At 35.7% G+C, this 26,782-nt stretch overlaps 1 protein-coding gene across 2 annotated transcripts in view; it reads right to left on the bottom strand.

Annotated features, from left to right (window-relative positions):
- Nucleotides 1-5,061: 5,061 nt before the first annotated feature.
- Nucleotides 5,062-26,782, bottom strand: part of VAMP4 (vesicle associated membrane protein 4) — a 39,024-nt gene continuing 17,303 nt past the window's right edge. For both annotated transcript variants that reach the window (XM_003258875.4, XM_030823974.1), the window contains exons 4-8: nt 20,411-20,461; nt 11,982-12,082; nt 10,944-11,023; nt 7,632-7,683; nt 5,062-5,799 (exon numbers count right to left, since the gene is read on the bottom strand). In XM_003258875.4, coding sequence (XP_003258923.1) covers nt 5,771-5,799; nt 7,632-7,683; nt 10,944-11,023; nt 11,982-12,082; nt 20,411-20,461 — 313 coding nt within the window. In that variant the 3' untranslated portion in view covers nt 5,062-5,770. The remainder of the gene's footprint in view (nt 5,800-7,631; nt 7,684-10,943; nt 11,024-11,981; nt 12,083-20,410; nt 20,462-26,782) is intronic.

The following is a 26,782-nucleotide window of genomic DNA, read 5'->3' as shown; positions in this document are numbered from 1 at the left end:
GATGTGTGTGTATATATATACACACACACACATATATATACACATATATATATACACATATTTTATATATATATATAGTGGAATTTGGCAGGGGAAGTGGAGAAATGAGATAGAGTTTTTTAAAGGAAGACAGAGTTAGTATGTTGCTGGGAATGATCAGGAGGATGTTCTCTTTTCTGTGTTTTTACAATGTTACTCATATAGGTCCATGTGCATCTTTTTAGACATCCTCAGATGAGATCTGGCCCAATTACTCAATAAATAGGGTAAGTGCACTACCACTGACTGCTCAGTTGTACCTTCGCTTACTAGTCAGAATCCCTTCTTATACTAACAGCTGAAAAGCAGGCCAATAGTCACTGCTCCACAGCAGTTTTTAGTGTTCGATGGGCACACACTAAGTATGACTCTGCTGGATTTAGGTAGTATCTGATCTTCCTGCCCGGTTCTCTCATCTGTTGAATGGTGGATTGTATTAAACACCATCATTCTCAGAGTGCCCTTACCAGGCTGCTTCCTGTCTCCATTTCTGACTACAGCACTTTATTTGTGGAGACTATCTCAGGGTACAACATGCCTCCAATGTCGTCTCCCCTCCCATGCCTTTTTGTAGTATTAAGACAATAAAGGCCTGGTATGGTGGCTCACACCTGTAATTGTAGCACTTTGGGACACTGAGGCAGAAGGACGGCATGAGTCTAGGAATTTGAGACCAGTCTGGGTAACATAGTGAGACCCCGTCTATAAAAAAAATTTAAAAATTAGCTGGGCATGGTGGCACATGCCTGTAGTCCCAGCCACTTGGGAGAACTGAGGTGGGAGGATTGCTCGAGCCCAGGAGTTCGAGGCTGCAGTGAGTTGTGATCGTGCCATTGCACTTCAGCCTGGGAGACAGAACAAGATCCTGTCTCAAAAACAAAAACAAAAAGACACAGTTTAGTGTGTGGGTGGAGGGAGGGTAGAGAGAATGAACATTACTCTGGTTGCCTAAAGCACCAGGCAGCTGAGGGACAGGAGCAGGTTTTCTGATTGGGACATGTAAGTTTAAGAGAAAACTGCCTGCCTTCCGCTTCTGCAGACACTGTCGACTGAGGTGAAGACATTGCTTTAGTGAGTTAAAAATCACTAAGAAATTCTTCTTAGATTTCGTCAGTATCAGGCATAATTTTTGGTGAAAGAATGCCTTTTCTTTTTCTTATTTTTCCTTCATGCACTTTATTGGGAAAATAGGATAGATTAAATCGGGGTGATTATCCAGATGTTATTGTTAAATAAGCTACGCTTTGAAGTTAAGGCAACAGGTAACACATATTGAATAAGCCAAAGTGCTTAATTTTTGTTTTCTATGAAATAGTTTATTTCACTGTTCACTATGGAGGGGCTACAAATACATTTCTGATATTAACACAAAGGTCTAAACTTTGCAACACTGGTAAAAATGGTTATGAGGAATTGAGAAGCTAGGGAACAGGGCACACGACATTTACATTTGCTCATCTCCCACTATACATTTCAAAACATCGAAGGCACTTACCAAAGTGATTAAATAAGGGAGTATGGAATTTAAAATAATGACATATACCCAAGACACAAAATAAAGGGCTTGAATTTTCTTATAGTTTGATTTCTAACATTTTACTGACTAAAATCTCTGCTAATTATGTAATCTACTTTGTGGCTTTAAAATATTGGATACTTTGATTTTAAGTCTACTTTAAATGAAAAGAACCTAATGGAATACCATAAAACCAGCATTTTTCCACGCCCAATTACAGTAGAAGAGCACCCCTATATCCAGGCAAAAGCGAAAGGCCCCACTCTTCAGTCACTCATATTGCTTCTCCAGGGAGCACTGTGGAGTCACCTCTCACTGATATACTAACATGTGGCATCTTTGTGGCTTCATAGGCACATTCATTCAACACACATTTATCTAGCATCTGCCAAGGTTCACAGCACTGTGCTGGGTGCTGGGGAGACAGAAACATGGTGTGGTGCTTACTTTAACAAGCTTACATTTTATCCCCTGTAATTGGGTTGGTCATGCTTTCTTTTCAATTCCTACTGATTTGTTCCAAGAAGCTTCTTGGAATAAAACAGGAGCCAGAATAAATGCATTTGTGTTCCCATCCCTAATTCTACTTGGTTTCCAGAAGAAAAAAAATCAGAATAAGACTAACTCAAAGTATTAAAGAGGACCTAAACCCTACATCAATCTAAGGCATGATGTCATTTGTCTACAACATGGAAAAAACAAGTCAAGAAGTAGAGCACATTTCAGCCCTTAGAAACCAGTGTCTTTCTACTGCTTTGTGGCAATCTCCTGCACAAATATAAGCATTACACTACATTCGAAAACAAACTTGTAAATGCTTTCAAACTGACTTATGCTCTTACTCTCAACTCACAGAAAAATGGAGTCCAATCACATTTCCATGTGAAAACACAAAATTAGGTTAACAGAACAGTCATCCTTGACATAGTAACACTCTGACAATACAGTTAAGGGGACATCTTCTAATGGCATTTGTTCTTAACATGGAAAAACAATTTCTTGCATATTTTCTAATCATAGTGTATATACAGATGTAAATACAGAGTCAATGTGGGCAATGATGCTGCTGACAAGGCATCAAGCATGCTTTAAGAGTATACCGCCAATGAGAGATTTCAATTTCTTTATATACCTGCCTTCTCAGTCTGTACACATATTATCATTTACAGGATAGCCACATACTATACAGAATTGAAAGATGCCAATTTTTGCTATCAAAAGTGCTGAAGTTATAATTTCCTAATACAGAGTATTGAAATACACATAAAGACTACACTAGGCAATCTATAGGAGGGCTAACAAAGTATTTCTGTATCTCATGTGTATTAATTACCCTTCCTCCATCTTATATAATATTCCATCTTCAATAGTGAACTTTCATCTAATTAAGAAATCCCCCAGTTTATAAAATCTGAGGGCAATTTCCAGTGGACTTTGTCAGGATAGAGGAACCAAATGACCACAGGTATTACTGAGTTATAATAAGAAGGAATAACCAATTAATCAGTATTATAACAACAAAATTGCTGCAAGGCAATAGGCTTCTGTAATTAAACATAAATCACAAGGGTATGGATTCAGGCATCAAAATAGTGACGTGATTTCACTGAGTATCAACTAGTATTTGCAAAGCTACTTGAATTTTTCTGCTGATCTTCACTTGTTGTTAAATAATGATAGTTTTGATGGTGGTAAAACTTCATTTTTCAAGTGCAGGATGATCTGAGCTGAATGAGAAAAAAAGTAATTAAGGGAGGGAATGAAGGTAGGCCTGGCATCAGTTTGAACAATATATTTTTTTCTTCTGTTTTTGATCGTAAGAGGGCTTACATCTCCCAGGTTACCATAATAAAGTCATAACCATGCCAGCCATTTTAAGGATTTCAGGATTAATCAAGACCAAGAAAGATGAAATGATAAACTACAAACCAAGCCATCACTACTACAAAGTTCCATGAGTGATAAGTCTGTTACCCATATCCCAGGCAGCAATATGTTTAAATTACGAAGACAGTGACATATATATTGTCAAAAAATTTTACTGTTACTTATTTAAATTTAAAAATTTTATAATTTTACTTTTTGTAATTATTTATTTAAAAGTGGCATACTTTATTAAAAGAAACACTGGAAATATGGATACTTTCTGAGAAGTAATCTTCATCTTCACTTGTAAATATTATGGAGAAACTAGATTTCTACATCAACTAATGGAAAATTAACCGCTCATGAGCCTAGTTCCAATTCAAATAAAGGACATACATACAAATGTTAGGACTGATTCTGTCCATTCAGTTAAAATATTTCCTTTCCTGAATTATTAGCTACTGAAATTCTAAAAATGCTCATTTTCCTGGGTATCTTAAAAGATTTATTAGCAGTTCAGATGCTGTTTACATTGACATTTAAAAAGAGCATAGAGACCAGAGACAATACACTTAGTATGTAAGATCTTTATCTCCTTCTAAATGCTCTAAGCAAACTATAAAATTTAGTAATTCTATCTAGATCTTCTTAGATAACTTGCAGGTGTCTTGAGTGTCTCAGTCTGCTTTCTGTCTTCAAATTTCTTTCCATTCTAAACAGCATTTTTTTGCCTTCTAGTAATAATCCTGTAGAATTTTAAAAACAGACAAAAAACAAAACACCAAACCCAGATTCTATGCTTTATTCATTTTGCATTAAGATGACCAAAGAAATAAAACCTAAATAAACATGAAATCATTTTTCCCTATTTAAATACTGGTAATTTCTATTAACCCTATTTTTAATTTAGGGAGTTTTATATTCATAGTATCAAGATCTCCAGTGCACAAGTTTCTGCAGAATCACTAATTTTATTATAAAGCTTCCTCTCCCCACACCTTAGGGGACAATGTATTTTCACTCTGACTTGTTTAAAAGACACAAGGAGGTTGGCATATTTTAAAGTTAACACATTTTTTCATTATAAAAACAGGCTTAGGTTAATGGTCACTCTCTAGCATTTGGTTACCGACTGACTGATTATCTCATATATATATATCATATATATATAAAATATATATATATCATACATATAAAATATATATATCATATATATCATATATATATCATATATATGATATATATCATATATATAAAATATATATCATATATAAAATATATATATATCATATATATATATACACACACATATATACCTAGTTTCCTGACTTTCTACTACTCATTACTGTTGGCTGATGCAAAATTTGATTGTGCAACATACGTCTCCTCAAGGATGAACAGGAAATGCAAAGATATAAAATTGAAAGTATTAATAGATGGTTTTGCTACTTTTCGTACTTTTGGTAAATGAGATAGTTGGAAGTTAGAGGCTATTAACTAAAATAAAATTAAGGAGTAAGTTACCTGTAAATTTCATTTACTCACATTAGGACTGACTGGTCTCTCTTTATTGGAGTTTAACTGAAAACAGACTGGACCATGACTGGCAGCTATATACTGGTCATTTTCAAATACTTCAATGACACTCTTCAATAACTTTATTATCTCCAGTTTTATGGTGCCATACCATGTTTTTTCACACTGTTTAAAAATTTCCATTTCCATAATCCAAATGCCAAAAAAATTACTACACATTCTCTTACACAGTCAAAAATTATTTACTGGAATGTTTCTAGTTATAGCTGAAGGCAACAACATTTACAACATTTAGCTTTTGTTACACCTATAAATGTGGAAATTGCTTGCAAAACAACTGTAATATGAAAGGAACTATATTTCTGCAAATATTGACAGAATGGTTATGCATCTCTTTCAGCATATAATTTGGTAGTCTATACAGGCTTCCTGATCCCCAGCATGACCCACTCCCTAATGCAGTAATGCAAGTCCTTATGCCATTAAAATATTAGTATGAAATATTATAATCAGTGTTTAACTATATACACAAATAGTGAACTGGCAAGTATCTAGTTTCAAATTAGATCCTTGAAATATGGAAAAATAGAGGCTAGTTCTCTTTGCCTTAAACGTAATTATTAAAAGAACATTTTGTTAGAAGGGGAGAAGATAATTGGACATTCTCAACGTTCCAATTTGAAGTGATACTTGCCTCTTAGTTTCTTGAAAAAGAAGTTTTGAAAGTTATATACACATAGGTTTCATTTAAATTATGCAGCAATCTTTTATTACTGTCCCAGATCTTGTTTAATGAAGATCTCTGTCATCAAATCAAGTACGGTATTTCATGACTATAAGAACTGTAAGAGAAAACATGAAAAAAGCAATGTATCAACATCAGATATATATGCTATGTTCAAAGCAATATTCCTAAATGTAGTTGTGTCTACTTTTAGAAATGGGTAATGAGGATAAACTGAACTTTTATCTGAGGTAATAAATAATCAATGGTAAAGGAGAAGCAAAAAATATCATAAAACAATCTAAATGTCTAACATTGGCATCTTAAATAAATAATGGCATAGCCATAGCTTGTATCTGCTGTTAAAATATTACTAAAAATTTTGATAACCTGGGAAAATATTCACAATATATTTACTAGAAAGTACATATAATATAGTCTTAGTTTTTTAAAAAACATGCTTGTATATTAATAGGAAAAGAGAAGTATATATATAATAGTTATATTAGTAGTAGCTATCTCTGCTGTAAGATTATAGTTGATTTTTTCTTTTTTGTTATTAATATTTCACATTTTCCAATTGCCCACCATATATACATGATTGATTCTTGGTTTCTGAGGTAACTATTTTCTATAAGGTCACTACAAACACTAAATTAGTGAATATTGAACCACTACTTCTAGGGAAAATATAGGGTTAGTTCCTGTGAGTCTCTGGCTACTACATTTTTGTCAATCAATACATAACCTTGTTTTATATGTGTTTGTTTCTGTTTAAAGACACTTTATTTTATACGTATTATTGATTCAGTAACACTGTGCTCAAGGCCAACAGCACTATAACTCATGCCTGAACAAAGTTTGCCTAATGTGTATTTTCTCCATGAAGACACATCACAGCTCTCTTGTACTGAGCAACACTAGAGAGCACCTCAGCACCATGTGTGGGGACCATTTTAAACAGTGAAATCACCAACGAAAAGCACAACAATGCAGAAAATGTGGTACTAAATAGACTACAAACAGAAAGTTTATGTTATGAGTGCTGAAATAAAAAGGCAGAAATGGCTTTGTTTAACCTCAGCTAGGGATGTGTGGGTTGGGGGACTTACAATTTTTTGTTACTCTGAACATGTCTGTAAATGACTCTGAGAGCACCATGAGTACTGATTTTGGGGTTACAAATAAATTTTACCTGGTAACTGGATTTGCAAACACAGAATCTATGAATAGTGAGGATTGACTGTATTTCTTTGTAACAAAACATTTTTTTTCTGTTTAAAAAGATAACAGCATAATATAATTTTTCAAATGATTATTTTTAGATATTTTCCAAAGCATCATAAAACCTCTGTAAACATAGGTAGAGAGGCCTTGAAGAAAAAGAGATACTTAAAATGATCTGATTTTTAAAAGAACATTAAGGGAAAAAGGAAGGGAAGGAATCATGCTTTAATGATGGAAATTATGCTCAACTATAGAACAAAACAAAAAACAAACAAACAAAATCATCTGAAGAATGTATTTGGATTTATCCTTCCAAAACAATATTACAAAATGCAAACTGCCATTCCTGAGAGTTAATAATAAATAGAAAATGAGTATTTTAGACCTTAGTGTAATAGGAACCAGATTTGGCCTTGAACAAATCACTTAGCCCTGGATTTGGGGGTGAGAGTTGGGGGCAGAACAGGAGTTCCCTTTGAGAATCTGACAAAAGATATAGACCCTCTCTCCATAAAAATATACATATACATATTCACATAAAATTTTACATATTACTTAAGAGCATTTTCAGAGATCTATAGATTCTAAGAGCTCCTGAGACAGGTCAGAAGTCATTATTCAATCCTGACTTCAGACATACTAGGTCAACTGAAAATAAAAGGGAACTAAAATGAACTCCAAAACAAATGATACCCTAGGAAGTAATAATCCAATAATACTTACTGATAATCACTAGCAAAAGGATAGCAGCAACCAAAGCCATGATGGCTTTTATCTACAACACACAAAAAGGCACATAAAGATATTAATATTTGACTCATTAATAAAGTCAAGACTATTTATTCTTCTATTTACTGCATCATACTAAATCATCTCATCACCTTAAGGTTTCTTAACTACAAAACTGATACAGAATGCTCTTAGGCAAAGTTGCTTATTAAATGAGGCTATTCATAAAGAATCTAAAATATATTCCTCAAAATGGAGATAAAAATGCAAAGAAGAAAGTAACGGGAGAAAAAACTAACAGAATTCTCATACACTTTGGAAAAAAGTGCTATAAACTGCTACCTTCTATGTATTGAACCATTTGAATTGCATGGCCTATGTTATTAATTATATCTTGACACTTGAACAGAGTTGCTAAAATACTGTATATTTTCTCTGGTCTCACATTAGTAATAAGCCCATCAAATCATAGAGGTTCAGTTTATATGATAAACTAAAGTACTTAAGCTTTTTTTATTAATCTGAAACATTTCTAAAATAATTTGGAATTTCTACAGTTTTTCAACTTTACCTAAAATGTACATTAATTTGCCCTGTTAAATGTGTGTTTGGCTTTACTTAAGATTTGAATGAAAACATCAATATCAATTTTAAAACACCTCAATGAATAGAGTTTTCTTCCTTGGGTTTCTAACACTGGGCAGAAAATGTTTACAACTCCAAATGGCAGTATTGTATTCATGCAAGTCCAAAGCTCTCTTATTGCAAATAACATGAACAAAAATCTGTTTGTCATTAAACATATAAGAGCTTCACAGCCCCCAGATGTATTAAGAGAGGTGTGAGCGATTCTCTTTCCCCACCCATGGATAATTTTATTAACTCATTTATTTTTAAAGCCAGGTATATTGAGATACACTTTACACAGAATAAAACTTATCTTCTTAAAATACTTTTGATAGGTTTTGACAAATATATCCAGCTGTTAATAAACATGACCACAATCAAATATAGGACATTTCCACCATCACCCTTAACAAGCTTCCTCATGACCTGTTGTCAGTCTCCAACCGCACGACATCCCCCTTAGCCACTGACAACTCCTGATCTGTGTTCTGCCCTTATATCCTTTTTCTTAAAACCCTTCTGAAATTACCATTATGGAAGTCAACCTAGAAAATGGCAGGCACAGGGAGGCTGCCCCAGATGAACAGTAGCACAATGAAGTATTAATGGGGTACAGTAAAACTGAAGGAAGCTAAGCATTAGAATATAATAAATGAAGAATACTCGCTACTGTAAATGGTGTTTGTTACATTATGAACAATGATTTTCATTACATGGTCGATGCTATTCATGGTCCCCAGAGGTCCTCAAGGTGATAACTATTTAAAAATATAACTCAATGTTTTTCCTCCTTAAAAGCACACTATTCCTCTGACCCAAACCCCATAAAGTACAAAGCAAACATTTTTAGAAATGGTTAAAAAAAAAGCTAGGCAAAATGTACATTATGACAATCTTTTTGTGGATACATGAATAGGGTACAGGAGTTTGGGGGAGAGAAGGGGTGAGTGGCTCATGGACCTTCTGTTTTTCTAAATTAGCCCACAGAATAGAAAATTTCTATAGATATAGAAGCTTTAGGCAAGGCGTGGTGGCTCACGCCTGTAATCCAGCACTTTGGGAGGCTGAGGTGGGCAGACTGCTTGAGGCCAGAAGTTCAAGACCAGCCTGGCCAACATAGTGAAACCCCGTCTCTACTAAAAATACAAAAATTAGCCAGGTGTGGTGGCACATGCCTGTAATTCCAGCTACTTGGGAGGCTAAGGCAGGAGAATCGTTTGAACCTGGGCTACTTAGGAGGCTGAGTCATGAGAATCACTTGAACCTAGGAGGCAGAGGTTGCAGTGAGCCAAGATCGTGCCACTGCACTCCAGCCTCAGAGATACAGCAAGAGTGCCTCAAAAAAAAAAAAAAAAAAAAAAAAAGAATTTAAAGAAAATAAATTTATTCTTTAAAGAATAAATAACTTAAAATAGAATAGAAAATTTAAATTCTGAACAAGGGGAGAAATGAAACATATTTCTTCCCTCAGTTCCACTTCTGAAAGTAGGACAATTCAATAGGTAGACAAAAATAAATAAATCCAAGGTAACTCTTGGAAAAAATCCTTAGCATATGGCTAAGTCAGGTTTAGAAAGTTATTGCTGGCTGGTGCAGTGGCTCATGCCTGTAATCCCAGCACTCTGGGAGGCCGAGGCAGGCGGATCACCTGAGGTCGGGAGTTCAAGACCAGCCTGACCAACATGGAGAAACCCCGTCTCTACTGGAAAAAATAAATAAATAAATAAATAAATAAATAAATACAAAATTAGCTGGGCATGGTGGCACATGCCTGTAATCTCAGCTATTCAGGAGGCTGAGGCAGAAGAATCGCTGGAACCCTGGGGGCAGAGGTTGCGGTAATGTTGTGGTGAGCCAAGATCAAGCCATTGCACTCCAGCCTGGGCAACAAGAGCAGAACTCCAACCAAAAAAAAAGGAGAGTTATTGCTAAACTTGAAAATCAGAGACTAAAAACAGTGAATTCATATCTAAATTTTTAACAAAGCCAAAAATTATACCTAGAATCAGGAGTAAAAAAGAAAAGATTTGCTCATATAACATGAAAAACATTTTCTATTAATGATTAGTAGCCACAGTTGATTTAAGAAGTAAATGTATTTCTATACAATGTTCTGCAGGAGTATATATTAGTATGTAGTGATTCTCAATGTTTTCCTTATTAAAAATGTTAAAAATTTCTTTTACTTTTTATTTTTCTGGAATAATGAGGGAAGTGGAGTTTTTTCTTAACTCCATTTGCCTTAACAGATTCGGATATGTAAGCTTTTATTTTTTACCCTTTCAACCGAAAGTCATATTTTTCTCTAGCTCCTACTTTTGATATCTCTACACAATGCTATAGAGGTTGCTCCAAAAAAGTATTAATAGTACATTTCAAGAAAAAATATATATTTGTTATAAGTTAATAAGTCTAGAGGCAGTCAAATATTAATAAAATGTGGATTACTTTCATAAAAAAATCTATAAAAACATCCTTTTAGGCATACTGAGTTATTTAGTTATCCCTATCCCAAAAGCAATTAAGTTAACAAGTATTTACTGAATTTCTACCATGTCTCAGGACAGTTATAGGTCCTGTTCTCACAGAGGTTATGCTCCAGAGGCCCTTTTTTCTTCATGTGTTTGAATACCACTTCAGATGCTGACCAGTCTATCCAGTAGCTTCTGATTTACTTACTTTGCATCCACGCCACCACATTTGCCTTCGAAGTTGTTTGGATCTGTTGCTAAAAGCTGTTGCATTATCCGATAAGCTTTCTATATCACATAGAGGATGGAGAGAAGGATTAAACGACATAACAGGATTCTTTTATCTAGTCACACAAAGATAAGAAAATATTAATTTCTACTTCTGCAAATTTATTCCCTTTTAAGCATGAAAACAGCATTCTCCCTTTTTTCCACCCACAAACTCTGGCATTCTACGTTATTAAAAAAACGAAAACAAAAAGCAAAAAACAGCTTGCAGATCAGTTTGCTCACTTCTTTTTTATTACAAAATTAAGAAAAGTCTTTTTAGGGCCTTAATGCTTATAAATAAACTTAGGAATTCTAGTAAGAAAATACTCTTTAAAAATTCAAATACTTGGCACACCTCTAGAAAAAAAATTACATGTTGAGAAGTTAGCTTCTTAGAAGATATCAAAAGTGACTGATTTTAAAGGAAAACAATATACATTTTAAATGCGACTAAGCGAGGTTTTTTTTTTTTTAAAGGCTGTCAAAGATTAATCAGGTATTCAGCCATTCACCATTCAAACAATATTTGAGTGGCAAGTACGTGCCAGGTATAGGTATAGGTATAGGTTATAGGTGTAATGACTGAAAGTAAAGAAAGGTGACTAAGTTACCAAATAAAACATAAAAATAGCAGATAAGTTTGAAACAAGTGTTGAAAAGTGAGTAGGTCTTTAGGCCCTGAGATGATGAGAAACACAAAGTTCATCAATATCACAGGGCAAAAGAAAAAACAGCTCTACTCTTCACTCTTCAACAATGAAAATTTAAATTCTTCATTCTCCACTGAACAATTAAAAAATAATGAAACAATAAGATGACTCAAAGTAAAGGAGTTAAAATTAAACCATTAAAATCATATACTTAAGAACCAAACGCCAATTTCCTAAGCCAAGATTTGTAAACGCTGGCTAGACAAGTAGAAAACAAAAACTAGCAAACAGATTAGTAATATCAAGAAATACATGAAGATCTGTACCTGATTTGTCCTGTAGTTCATCTAGTCTCTCCCCTCTCTCAATTACCTTTGTAATATTTTCTTGCATGACATCAATAACTTCATCCACTTGATTCTGAACACTAGTTTAAAAAAGATACACAATTATTTATCCTTCTTTTGAGAATGCTTACAATTTTTAAAACTTTCATTAGACATACAAAGAATAGCAAATTCTCGGAGAATTATTCAACTGTAAAATTTAAACTTAAGACTTTGTAGCAATGTTCTTCCATTTGTGGGCTTCAGTACTCAGATAATGAAAGACAATATGATATAAATTAAAGTAATATTTAAAGATAGCTTACTTTTAGCCCTGCTTCTGACTTGTAACCCATAAGCAAGTTAACTGTACTGTCAGCATGCTCATTAAGTACAGAATTTAGTTAAACAGCTTCACTAAAAATAATCAGTTTTTCTTTTCAACAGGCTATTGAGGCAGCACATAGACACTGCTGTAGCCTACTTTTGCTATATATTTCATACATGAAGGCTATCAAAGGAGGTACGTTAACATACTTTTTAACATACCTTTTGCTCAGGTAAGGTAAAGGCTTATGAAACATACCTAGTTTCCAAAATGGAAATGTAGGGCATATTCTAAGAGATACTGATGCTCAATGGGAAGAATTCTTCACTGCTCATCAGATTTTTCTTAAACAGGGTATAAGACAACTGGGGACACCTGGGAATATTTTGAAGTACCCACCAGGAAGCAAAAAGGAAAAAATTGTTTTCTGTTTTTCGACTGTTTGTTCATCCTTTATATTAGATGATGGGGGCCTGTTTTAACCAAATTTCAGGCTGTTCAGTAAAGACTTAACCTAAACTTAAAATTGTAATAACTGTCCTCAGCTATCTACTCTCATTCAGGAGTTACCTCCAGAGTACACAAACATGGACATGTTTAATCATTTTAAGTGTCTTATTCTCCTCTGTTGCTCTAACCACAAAAACTATTTTAAATTACTTTATGAAATAAGTCACAAGAATGAAATATTTAAAAGGAGAAATAAAGCAAATCCATGGTCCTCATACTAAACACTGTTTAAAGTGCACTGGATTACTAGCGACTGCAGACACGTGCTGCATAACATTTTGGTTAATGACAAAGCACTTTTACAACACTGGTCCCATAAGTTATAATACCATATTTTTACTGCATGTTTTCTACGTTTAAATATGTTTAGACATACAGATTTTTACCACTGTGTTATAATTACCTACAGTATCAGTGCAGTCACATGCTGTATGGGTTTGTAGCTTAGGAACTAAAAGCCATACCATATAGCCTAGGTGTGTAGCAGACTACACCATGTAGGTTTGTCTAAGTATACTACTCTATGATGTTCACACAATGAAACTGCCTAATGATGCATTTCTCCAAACATAGCCTGTCATTAAGGGTCCATGATGGTTATAAACATTAAATGTATATATATTTAAATAAATGTAGATATGCAATTGTGTTTCTAGTTGGAAAAGGAAGAAGTGTGTAGGGGGCTTTAACAATTTTTTACAATACACAAATATGGTCTCCGCCCTCTACCCCACACAAGTCCCCAAACTAATGTAGTAAGTGAGGGGTGAGGCACAGTCATGTTTAATTTTGAAAGAGTTCTATCCTTTCCGATCACTGAGCTAGTTCTTCAAAAAGTTTGCTATAAAAACAAAATGAAGTCCCACTTAGACATAGGTGGATTCAGAAGTACTCAGATTCAAGTAGCAATTACTAAGCTGGATGACAGTCACTTCCCTCCCATGTTAAAAGCATTATGTACACCCGCTGATTACCCACACACAAACTTCAAGATTTTTCACAGCATCCCAGAGTTCTGTGCTTCCCACACATTATTCCACTGGAGGATATAAGACTGAAGCTCAATGAAGTTGGGCATGCAGAATTCTCTTCTGCCCAAACAGATCTGAAAGAATCCCTAAATCTCTAAGACATCTTGTTGCAACTCCCAATCCCCTAAGCAGAGAGTTCAAGGTGTTCATCCTATTTAAGAACAATGGCACAAATACACAACTAATCAATTTATTCAACAAATGATGAGAACCTACTATGTACTGTTTTAGGTACTGAGGAAATAACATTGAACAAAACAGACAATAATCCCAGCCCTTATGGAACACATGTTCGAATGTATGTTGAATGCACTGTATTAACCTTAGAGCTGTGAAACAGCATGCTCTACCCCATTACTCTATTTTATTTATAGCATGTAAGCAAATATAAATAGTAATTGTACCTATTTACTTATTTACATGCTTATTTTCTGCCTCTCCCCACTAGAAGGTAAGCTCAATGAATGCAGTGACCTTGCCTATTTTGTTCACTTTTGTAAGTCCAGTGCCTATAGTGGTGCATGGGGCAGAGTGGCCATTCAATAAATAAATGAACAATTTGAGTATAACTCCTATAAAGCATATCCAGCTACTTGCGGAGGAGATGTAAAGCAGTGAGTGTAGAGCCCTCCATTTAACTACAAACAAAAGCAAAGCTACTGTTCGTCAAGGATCAATTTTGAAATTCCCAGCCAGTTTTTTTTTTGTCATATGCAAGTGACGATAATTAATGGCTTAAAGTAGGGTGCTATAGCAGGATGGGAATGAATGAAATGTACTAAGGCTCCTACACACGATGAGATTATAGTTATTATGGATATTAATATATGTATACGATATGTACTTTTAGACAAGATCGGGTGCATTCAGGGTGGTATGGCCGTAGACATTATATATACTTTTAAAATGAAAACAAAAAGCTAATAAAATAGTTATGGTCCCAGAATCTCTTTAAAGGCCAGGCCTGGTGGTTCACGCCTGTAATCTCAACACTTTGGGAGGCCAAGGTGGAAGGATCCCCTGAGCCCGGAAGTTTGAGACCAGGCTAGGCAACAGAGTGAGCCCTTGTCTTTACAAAAAAATTTAAAAATAAGCTGGTTATGGTGGCATGTGCCTGTGGTCCCAGCCACTTGGGAGGCTGCGGTGGGAGATTTCCTTGAGCCCAGGAGGTTAAGGTGCAGTCAACTGTGATTGCACCACTGCACTTCAGCCTGAGCAACAGAGATCTGTCTCAAAGGAAAAAAAGCAAAACCCTTTAAGGATAAGATTCCATGGATATAGGCAGATTAATTGGGACAGAACTGATAAAATTCTAGATTCTTACTAGAGTATCATAAACCTACAAGTATTCCCTCAACAACATGGCACACATGCAATAAATCACTATTGATAATGGAAACCTCAAATATTTTAATTTTTCTGCTAAACGATTAGTGAGTTATTGCTGCTTTGTCCTTCACACATTAATTATCTGCTGGTGTAACACTCTGAATCCAGCTACTGTGTAACCTTCACTCAATGATGAAAAATCTCATGATTGTTTTTGTGTTTCAGGATGTTTCCCTACCCAGAACACAATTTTTGTAGAAGAAAGAAAATGATCTGCTTATTTACTTTAATATGGAGATAGTTTGGTTTACAAAGCAAGTGATAACATATTTCCCCATGATCTTTTACATTTTCACAATAGTTATAGTCCTTTGATTTCTATTTGTATTTCACATTGGTCTTGTCCCCATTGTTTTACTATAAATGCCTTAAAAACAGAGACTAACTCACTTATCCTTTTATTTCCCAGGTCATGTGAAATGTGGCTGGTACAAAGTAAGCATTTAACAAATATTTTCAAATCTGAATTAAATATTCATTAAAAAAATTTATTAAAAAGTTATGGCTAGGTGTGGTGGCTCAGGGCTGTAATCCCAGCACTTGGGAGGCTGAGGCGGGAGGATCATTTGAGCCCAGGAGTTTGAGACCAGCCTCGCCAACATGGCAAAACCCTGTCTCTACAAAAAATACAAAAATTAGCCGAGCATGATGGTGTGCACCTGCAGTCTCAGCTACTCAGGAGCTGAGCGGGGAGGATCCTCCTCCAGGAGGTAGAGGCTGCAGTGAGCCAAGATTGTACCACTGCACTCCAGCCTGGGTGACAAGAGTGAAAACCTGTGTCTAAGAAAAAAAAAGTTATTATTATGCTATTCATCAAGGTTATCATCATGAAGGTTATGAGCCTGGTATTTAGAAAGATTATACTCCAGTAGGGAAAACTGATATCCATATACTACCATGTGTTAAGGGATATAATAGAAGGAAGCCCATAATATCAGTCATGTAGCCTAGATGAATTCAGCCTGGACCAGAGATGACATCAAAACCCCTGTGCTGAGTTTTGAGGAGTCAAGTGTTAATCAAGCAGAGTAAAAGAGGCAGTGGATGGTGAGAAAGTTCTAGGATAAGGAAATGTATGTAAGAGGAGGTAATATTTTAAGAACTAGGAGATTAACTGGATGTGGGTGAAGGAATTGGCAAGAGCGAAGAGTAGACAACTCCTAGATTTATAATTTGAGCAATTAAGTGGTAGTAGACGATGGCTATTAACTAAAATAAAAAATTAAGAATGCAAAGGAAAAGCTAGTTTGTGAAGGGAGGGTGGAGATTTTTATATCATGGCCAGTATTAAAGGCGATTCATATAAGATAATAAAAGACATGAGAGAGAACACAATGAGGAAAAGGCATTTTCAAAACTGTTTTAAATCCTCTTAGAGTCTGACGGCACCTGTGTTTCTGAAATGGCTCTATTCTAATTACCAACAGAGAAGCTGTATGGTATAGTGTAGAGCCCCTGGGTTCTGTATTCAGACAAACCTGGGTTTGCAATACAACTTTATCCCTTACTACGTATGTGACTTTGGAATTCATCTTGGAAGCCTGTTTTAGCCTAACATTTTCTCACCTTTAAAATGCAGCTGATAATCTCTACTTTATTTGTGAGAATTAAATGAGATAGTGTTATTCAAACACTTAGCATAGTGCCTAACACATAGCACATACTTGATAAATGTCAGTGCTCTTCGATTAAGAAACTAATTCACGCTCTGCAATACGCACCCCTTATTTTATAAAGAAAACACTGGCCAGGTGCAGTGGCTCACGCCTGCAATCCCAGCATTCTGGGAGACTGAAGTGGGAGCATCCCTTGAGCCCAGGAGTTCGAGACCGGTCTGGGCAACATGGGGAAACCCCATCTCTATAAAAAATTAGCCAAGCATGGTGGCACGTGCCTGAAGTTTCCAGTTACTCAGGAGCTGAGGTGGAAGGATCAATTGAGCCCAGGATTTTGAGGCTGCAGTGAGCTGTGACTGTGCCACTGCACTCTAGCCTGGGTGACGGAGCAAAACCCTGTTTCAAAAAACAAACAAAGCAAAAATCCCTGAAAGAAAATATTTATTTTCATAGTTAATATCCCCATCTTCTGGTCTTTTAAGGTACTGCTGACAAAAGAAGTTTTAAAGTTAAGCTGTATTTTTGCAACTACATATATATTGCTGTTACACCATGGAACACTTCCTGGGGTGTAGGGGAGGGAATCTTATAAAAGTTAAGCTGGTCTGACCAAGACTATAATTGGGAGATTCCCTACCCCTAACACAGAATGTCTAGAATAATGTCACAGAATTCACTAGAGTGGCATTTATAATGCTATTGTTTAATTTAAAGGCAAAGGAAATGTAATCCTGCTAAAAGTTCTTGTCTGCTTATATAAATGAAACCTTAACTTCTCTACTCTGGAATGCTGACTCCATTCCTTTGGAGCTGGTATTTCCAGGTGGTCCATCCTCATACTTTATGCTTGAACAAACTCTCTTCAAAAACAAAACAAAATTTAAAAAGCAAAGGAAACATTCCAAAGAGAAGCATAAATTTTATGTAGACATGTGAATATTTTAAAATTGTCCTCAAAAAGAGTCTTTCCTAAGAAGTGATGTCAAGTATTTTTTGTAGGATTAATCTGTTATCAACACTAATAAATGTGGCTAATCAAGTTCAAAGAAAGCAACGATGTTGCTAATCTACGCAGTAGGAAACACTCTGTATTGAAATGTTATAAATTAAGTGGTCATAACAGCTTAAGTAAAGAAACTGACCAGTTCTAGCAATTTGGGGTACTAAAATAATGCCAGGGATTTGTCCTCGGGTAAGTTGTGGGGCAAGTTGTGCTCCTCCATCTTGGGCACACTGGTGAGTCATGCCCTGCTTAGATAAGCATTAATCAAGGTTTAATGCATGCTTGATGAATGACCATATTCTAACTAAATCTAGCAAGTTTTCAGCTCTAGAGTAAAAAACACTATACTTAACAATCCCTTACTATTCTAAAATTCTGTGATCACCAAAGTTATTGTGATATTAATAGTGTAATACATAAATATACAAATTCATGTGTGTATGTTTGGCATTTACTAACATAGAGATATATTCTTTAATGCCTACTCTGTACAACTGGTGGTGGTTTGGGGATTCAGCTGGAAAATCATACTCGAAAGATCCCAATCGGCAACATTCCTTACTAGGTTCACTCTTCAGAAGGATATCAGACAGGAAACAGAGCATACTGGCAGGACAAAAAATAGGTGTGTCATCAGTGGAGCCCTCTTCTCCAGTGGCAGCTTAGGTAAAAGAGAACACGTGAGTGGATACAGAAGTCACTCTGGCTCGGTGCAGGAGAATGGCTCAGATGTTACACATTGGCATCCACATATGCCATACAGGCTTGAATTACAGATAATTTGAGTCCTGGTAGAATGCTTGTGATCTCCCTGGAACATGAGAGAATGAGTGGCTCATGAAGTCTTCTTCCATCCACCTCCCTGTTTCCCTTACGAGACTATCATAAGGCAGTTTCTTATCACCTCCCAGGTTCTGATGAGGTATAAACTTTCTGCAGGCTGTATGTGCAGACTATAAAAACCACAGTCTAGAAATAGCTCCTTTGCAATAGAGTATCCCACAATTTGTACTGCAGCCATTGACCCCCCCCTTTTTTTTAAGAGAAGGGGGTTTCACTTTGTTGCTCAGGCTGGTCTCAAAACTTTTGGCTTCAAGCAATCCTCCTTTGAAGGAGAATCCCAAAGTGCTGGGACTACAGGCGTGAAACACTGCACCCAGCTGTATCATTATTTTTGGTGTGCAGGACAATGACCCTGAGAGCTACTAACTTTGGCTACTCTTCCTTTTACTACATAAGTAATAAATTGCATCTAAAAGTGGCTTGTTGTATCTTTAGTCAAATCAGAGACTTGAAACAGTACCTATTCTCTCTTCTACTGGCCTCGAAGAAGCACCATGAAATCTATAGCTGCAGAAAATAAATTCTGATAACTACCTGAGTTGGTCATACCTGGTGATACCCTGATTGCCATCTTGTTAAACCTGAGCAAAAGGCTCACTGAGGAAGTGCCTGAACTCCTGACCCAAGGAAACTGTGAGATGATAGATGTGTGTTGTTTTAAGCTGCTAAATTTATGGTAATTTGTTACATGGCAATAGAAAACTAATACACCCAGTCTAGTACCTGTAATCATTTGTTGGTTCTTTGTTTCTGTATCTCAAAATCCATTAGTTAGAATTAGGCTAAGTATGGAAATATTTCTTCACACCAACAGCTACCTGAGTAAAGCCCAAGTATCTGACCAATAACTAGATACTCCATTATAGAACCCTTCCCACAATGTGCCATCTATACCCAGGCTTAGAGTAGTGACTATTATCCCTCCTTAGGTCTTGAACCTGGGCCATGCAGTTCACATTCCACAGTTAGTCTTTATAGCTTGGTCAGTTTCCAGAGCCTTCCCTCAAGTGACTCACTGCTCTGTCTGTTCCTTCTCCCCTCCAGTCAGGACTCATATCTTTCCAGTATTAGACACATTGATTACAGCATATTATCCTCATCTATCACCAAATAATATATACCTCAAAGGTTTTAAACCACAAATTAGCCATAAAACTTAGTTCAATATATGGGTTACGATAAATAAGACATATGAAACAATTCTGGAAGTAGATAAAAACATGCAGTACATCAACAAATTAAAGCTATTATATTACCTTTGTTATCATTCTGAAAATAGGAATCAAGCTACGGATTTAAAACCAAAATAGACCTTCAGACTATGCTAAATAAATGGATTTGACATAAGGTAATCAAGTCATAAAAAAACCAACAATCCTGCATTTCCTTAGCTATAATTCTGAGAAAACAAAATGAATTAGGTTTTTATAACCCAGCAGTTATATTTAGTCTTCATCAGGGGTCAACAACTTTTTCTGTAAAGGACCAGACACTCAGCAGATATTTTAGATTTTGTGGGCCATAAACTTTGCCATTGTAGCTTGAAAGTACCTATCGATAATATGAAAACAAATGGGCATGGCTATGTTCCAACAAAACTTTATTTACAAAAACAGGCTGCAGCCAGATTTGGCTCACAGGCTGCAGTTTGCCAATCTCTAGTCTACACAGAAATATGATTATCATTTAAACAAATGAACAAAACTTACTGCTTAATTTTATCATTTCTAGGTCCAAATCTTGGTCCAGATGGTCCCCTTCTGAAAACAAGTACATACCAAGTACATATTAGTGGTGACAGGATTAAAACAAAACAAAGATAGAAAGTATACACAAATACAAACAATCAAGCTGAACTCTAAACATGGATCAGTTATTTATCATAAGGGACCACATTTTACTGATACTGGTGAAACTGAATAATAGGTAATCATGTCTTTACTTCATTGGTACTTACTAGCCACAATTAAGCTAATTCTTCTGTTAAAACTTTCAGAGAAATTAGGGTTTATATTATCTTATATAACAAACTTACACAGAATTTGTTCTGATCATTAAACTCTGAAATATCCTAACTACTTAACTGCTAGTGAATATTAATATCTTTATGGTCAACTGTAGAACTAAAAGCGCAATTCATCTTGAATTTAGACTATAATGATGAGGAAACTACAAAGTGAAATGCTGATTGACAAAGATGGATATAGAGAAAAATTCACTGAAAACACTAACAATTTTAAGTATGTTTTTGATTACTCATCTTAAACTTATCAACATAGCAAAAGGGAAATGCAAGATATTAAGAAAATTTTAACATTACTCAGATTATTATCTTCTTATTGTAATTGAGTGTATATCACACCTCAACCAATCCATTTTAATATTCTTGAAATGAAAACATTTGGTTATTTAAAGTAATTATGATTCTTCTGGAGATAGAGAATAAATAAGACATAAACTACAAAACTCAAAAGAAACCAGGTTCTCAGATTTCTAGACATGGCAATTTCTAAAGGAGGTGAAAAAATACAGCAATTGATAAAAAATTTTTGAAAAAAAAAAACTGTTTACTGAAACTTATTTAACATAATGTATAAGTGTGAATATATCATCTTGCGTTAGTTCCTCTAAGCTTTTTCCTTAAAGTCTTTTAAGCTCCAACTAAACCTCAGAATACTGGAACAGTATTCCATTCCAAAATGATGTTAAACGTTGAATTTCATAGAGAAAACTAATATTCTGAACCAGAAGGCATTCCTAAAAACTAGGCAAGAACTTACAAGAGCTGGTCAACCGAAAAACAAAGAAAAGCAGTCATTAAATGAGGAAACTATAAAGTGAAATAGAATCTGAAAAGTATTGAATTAAAATTATCCCCACTACAGGTTAAAAAAAAAAGCAGCAGTATGTCTGTTTCATCTATCAAGTAACGTGAGACTTCAAAATACTTATAGAAAAACACAAAATCAAAAGCTGGTTCTTTGAAAACTAAAACTTGATAAACTTCTAGCCAGACTGATTGATAGGAAAAAAAGAGAGAAGGCATAAATTAGTAACAGGAATGGAAGAGTGAACATCACTACAGACAAACGTACCGTGGTTATATAAGATTTATTAACAGAAGCTAAGTGAAGGTAGATAGGAACTCTCTATACTATCTATGCAACTCTTCTGTGGGTCTAAAATTATTTTTTAAAAATCCCCCAAAGAAAATTCCAGGACTAGATTTGTTCAGTCGTCAATTCTACCAAACATATAATGAAGAAAAAATAAGAATTCTATGCAAACTCTTCTGGAAAACTAAAAAAGACAGAACTTTCCTAACTCATTATCCAGGGCCAGTATGAATCTACCACGAAAACCAGATAAAGACACAACAAGAAAAAGACCTAACTATCAACCAACCAATACCTCTAATGAACATAGATGCAAATATTCTTAACAAACCCTTAACAAATTGATTCTAACAATGTTTTAAAAGAATAATACATGATGACCAAGTAGGGTTCATATCAGGAATGCAACGATGGTTTAAAATTTCAAAATCAACATAATTCACCACATTCACAGACAAAAATAAATGATCATCTCAATAGATACAAAATAAATGCTTGACAAAATCCAGCATCAGCTAATGATAAAAACTCTTCACAAACTGGGAATAGAAGGAAACTTCCTCAACCTGATAAATCTACAAACAACAATAACAACATGCAATGAAAATGAAACATAATATGAAAGATGAATGCTTCCCCTAAAGGAGATTAGAAACAAAGCAAGGACATTCCCTCTCACCACCTCTACTCAATATTGTCCTGGATGTTCTAATCAGAGCAATAAGGTAATGAAAAATAAAAGGCAAACATAGACGAGGAGGAAATAAAACTGTCTTTATTTGCAGAAAGCATAATTGTTCTATGTTGAAAATCCAAAAGGATCTACAAAAACACTACTAAAACTACTAAGTGGGTTTGGCAAGATTGTAGAATACAAGGTTAATTTAGAAAAATGATATTTATACTACCAATGAGTACGACATTTTAAAATTTTGAAACACCATCTGAAATGTCATTTTTAGTAGCATCAGAAATTATGAAAATCAATGTGCAAAAATCACCACCATTCCTATACACCAATAACAGACAAACAGAAAGCCAAATCATGAGTGAACTCCCATTCACAATTGCTTCAAAGAGAATAAAATACCTAGGAATCCAACTTACAAGAGATGTGAAGGACCTCTTCAAGGACAACTACAAACCACTGCTCAACGAAATAAAAGAGGACATAAACAAATGGAAGAACATTCCATGCTCATGGATAGGAAGAATCAATATTGTGAAAATGGCCATACTGCCCAAGATAATTTACAGATTCAATGCCATCCCCATCAAACTACCAATGACTTTCTTCACAGAATTGGAAAAAACCACTTTAAAGTTCATATGGAACCAAAAAAGAGCCTGCATTGCCAAGACAATCCTAAGCCAAAAGAACAAAGCTGGAGGGATCACGCTACCTGACTTCAAACTATACTACAAGGCTACAGTAACCAAAACAGCATGGTACTGGTACCAAAACAGAGATATAGACCAATGGAACAGAATAATGCCCTCAAAAATAACACCAGACATCTACAACCATCTGATCTTTGACAAACCTGACAAAAACAAGAAATAGGGAAAGGATTCCCTATTTAATAAATGGTGCTGGGAAAACTGGCTAGCTATATCTAGAAAGCTGAAACTGGATCCCTTCCTTACACCTTATACAAAAATTAATTCAAGATGGATTAAAGACTTACATGTTACACCTAAAACCATAAAAACCCCAGAAGAAAACCTAGGCAATACCATTCAGGACATAGGCATGGGCAAGGACTTCATGTCTAAAACACCAAAAGCAATGGCAACAAAAGCCAAAATTGACAAATGGGATCTAATTAAACTAAAGAGCTTCTGCACAGCAAAAGAAACTACCATCGGAGTGAACAAGCAACCTACAGAATGGGAGAAAATGTTTACAATCTACCCATCACAAAGGGCTAATATCCAGAATCTGCAAAGAACTTCAACAAATTTACAAGAAAAAATCAAACAACCCCATCAAAAAGTGGGCAAAGCATATGAACAGACATTTCTCAAAAGAAGACATTTATGCAGCCAACAGACACACGAAAAAATGCTCATCATCACTGGCCATCAGAGAAATGCAAATCAAAACCACAATGAGATACCATCTCACACCAGTTACAATGGCCATCATTAAAAAGTCAGGAAACAACAGGTGCTGGAGAGGATGTGGAGAAACAGGAACGCTTTTACACTGTTGGTGGGAGTGTAAACTAGTTCAACCACTGTGGAAGTCAGTGTGGTGATTTCCTCAGGGATCTAGAACTAGAAATACCATTTGACCCAGCGATCCCATTACTGGGCATATACCCAAAGGATTATGTCAAGGGAACCACCCCCGATAATTCAATGTAGGACCTCTTCTATTTTCCCTAAGTGTTGGCCGGTCTAAGAAATAAAGGGAAAGAGTACAAAAGAGAGAAATTTTAAAGCTGTGTGTACAGGGGAGACATCACGTGTCGGCAGGTTCTGTGATGCCCCCCACGCCGCAAAACCAGCAAGTTTTTATTAGTGATTTTCAAAGGGGAGGGAGTGTATGAATAGGGTATGGGTTACAGAGCTCACATGCTTCACAAGGCAATAAAATATCACAAGGCAAATGGGGGCAGAGCAAGATCACACAACCGGGGCAAAATTAAAATTGCTAATGAAGTTTCCGGCATGCATTGTCATTGATAACATCTTATCAGGAGACAGGGTTTGAGAGCAGACAACCGGTCTGAGTAAAATTTACTGGGCGGGAATTTCCTCGTCCTAATAGGCCTGGGAGACCAGGGCTTATTTCATCCCTTATCTGCAACCGTGTAAGACAGACATTCCCAGAGCGGCCATTTTAGAAACCTCCCCCTAGGAACGCATTCTCTTTCTCAGGGCTGTTCCTTGCTGAGAAAAAGAATTCAGTGATATTTCTCCTATTTGCTTTTGTAAGAAGAGAAATATGGCTCTGTTCTGCCCAGCTCTCAGGCAGTCATACCTAATGGTTATCTCCCTTGTTCCCTGAACATTGCTGTTATCCTGTTCTTTTTTCAAGGTGCCCAGATTTCATTTTGTTTAAACACACATGCTTTACAAACAATTTGTGCAGTTAACGCAATCATCACAGGGTCCTGAGGTGACATACATCCTCAGCTTACGAAGATGATGGGATTAAGAGATTAAAGTAAAGACAGGCACAGGAAATCACAAGAGTATTGATTGGGGAAGTGATAAATGTCAATGAAATCTTCACAATTTATGTTCAGAGATTGCAATAAAGACAGGCATAAGAAATTATAAAAGTATTAATTTGGGGAACTAATAAATGTCCATGAAATCTTCACAATTTATGTTCTTCTGCCATGGCTTCAGCCAGTCCCTCCATTCGGGGTCCCTGACTTCCTGCAACAGGATTATAAATCATGCTGCTATAAAGACACATGCACACATATGCTTATTGTGGCACTATTCACAATAGAAAAGACTTGGAACCAACCCAAATGTCCATCAATGATAGACTGGATTAAGCAAATGTGGTTCATATACACCATGGAATACTATGCAGCCATAAAAAAGGATGAGTTCATGTCCTTTGTAGGGACATGGATGAAGCTGGAAACCATCATTCTGAGCAAACTATCACAAGGACAGAAAACCAAACACCCCATGTTCTCACTCATAGGTAGGAACTGAACAATGAGAACACTTGGACACGGGTGGGGAACATCACACACCGGGTCCTGTCATGGGGTGGGGGGAGGGGGGAGGGATAGCATTAGGAGATATACCTAATGCTAAATGACGAGTTAATGGGTGCAGTACACCAACATGGCACATGTATACATATGTAACAAACTTGCATATTGTGTACATGTACCCTAGAACTTAAAGTATAATAATAAAAACTAAAAAAGAAAATACTTAAGGATCAATTTGACAAAGAAAAAAAATACAACATCTGGACACTGAAAACTACAAAACACTGCTGAGAGAAATTAAGTACCCAAATAAATAAAAAGATATACCAGGTTCATGGGTCAGAAAACCAAATATTGTTAAGATGTTAATTATCCCCAAATTGATCTATAGGTTCAATACAATCTCAACCAAAATTCCAGCAGGCTTGCTGGAAACTGACAAGATGATTCTAAAATTTATATGAAAATGCTTAGAGCCTCCACTAGCCAAAAGAACTCTGAAAAGGCAGTGCAAAGTTGAAGGATATACACTACACTACCTCACAACTTACTATAAAGTCGTAGTACTCAGGATAGTGATTACTATGGTATTGATGTAAGAAAGACATATAGAGTCCAGAAATAGAGCCACACATATATGGTCAATAAATTTTTATTGTGGTAAATATATATAACATATATTTACTATTTTAACCATTTTTAAGCATACAGTTCTGTGGCATTAAGTAATTCACTTAATGAACTATCATCACCATTCATCTCTAGAACCTTTTCATCTTGCAAAACTGAAACTCTGTCCCCTAACTTGCCATTCCCTTCTCCTCAAAGGTCCTGGCAAACACCATTCTATTTTGTGTTTCTATGAAAGTGACTACTCTAGGTACCTCATATAAGTGGAATCATGCAATATTTTTCCTTTTATGACTGGCTTCTTTTACTTACCATAAAGTCTTCAAGGTTCATCCATGTTTTAGCATATGTCAGAATTTCCTTCCAAACTTTTTAAGGCTGAATAAATTCCATTTATGTATTCAATATTGAGTTCCTGGGTGTAGAGGCTTGTGCTATTAATTCTAGCTACTCTGGTAGGGGACCTGAGGCAGGAGAATCACTTGAGGTCAGGAGTTCAAGACCATCCTGGCCAACATAATGAGACCCTGTCTCAGTCAGTCAATCAATCAATCAATCAGCAAACAATTTAAAAAACTAAGTTCCTTTTTGAGGGGTAGCTATTACTCTAGTCTAAGGCTTTTCACCACAAGTAGCATTGTAGGCA

Source organism: Nomascus leucogenys, chromosome 12, assembly GCF_006542625.1.
Source record: "Nomascus leucogenys isolate Asia chromosome 12, Asia_NLE_v1, whole genome shotgun sequence".
NCBI classification, from domain to species: Eukaryota; Metazoa; Chordata; class Mammalia; order Primates; family Hylobatidae; genus Nomascus; species Nomascus leucogenys.
This window is presented reverse-complemented; position numbering and strand designations above follow the sequence as displayed.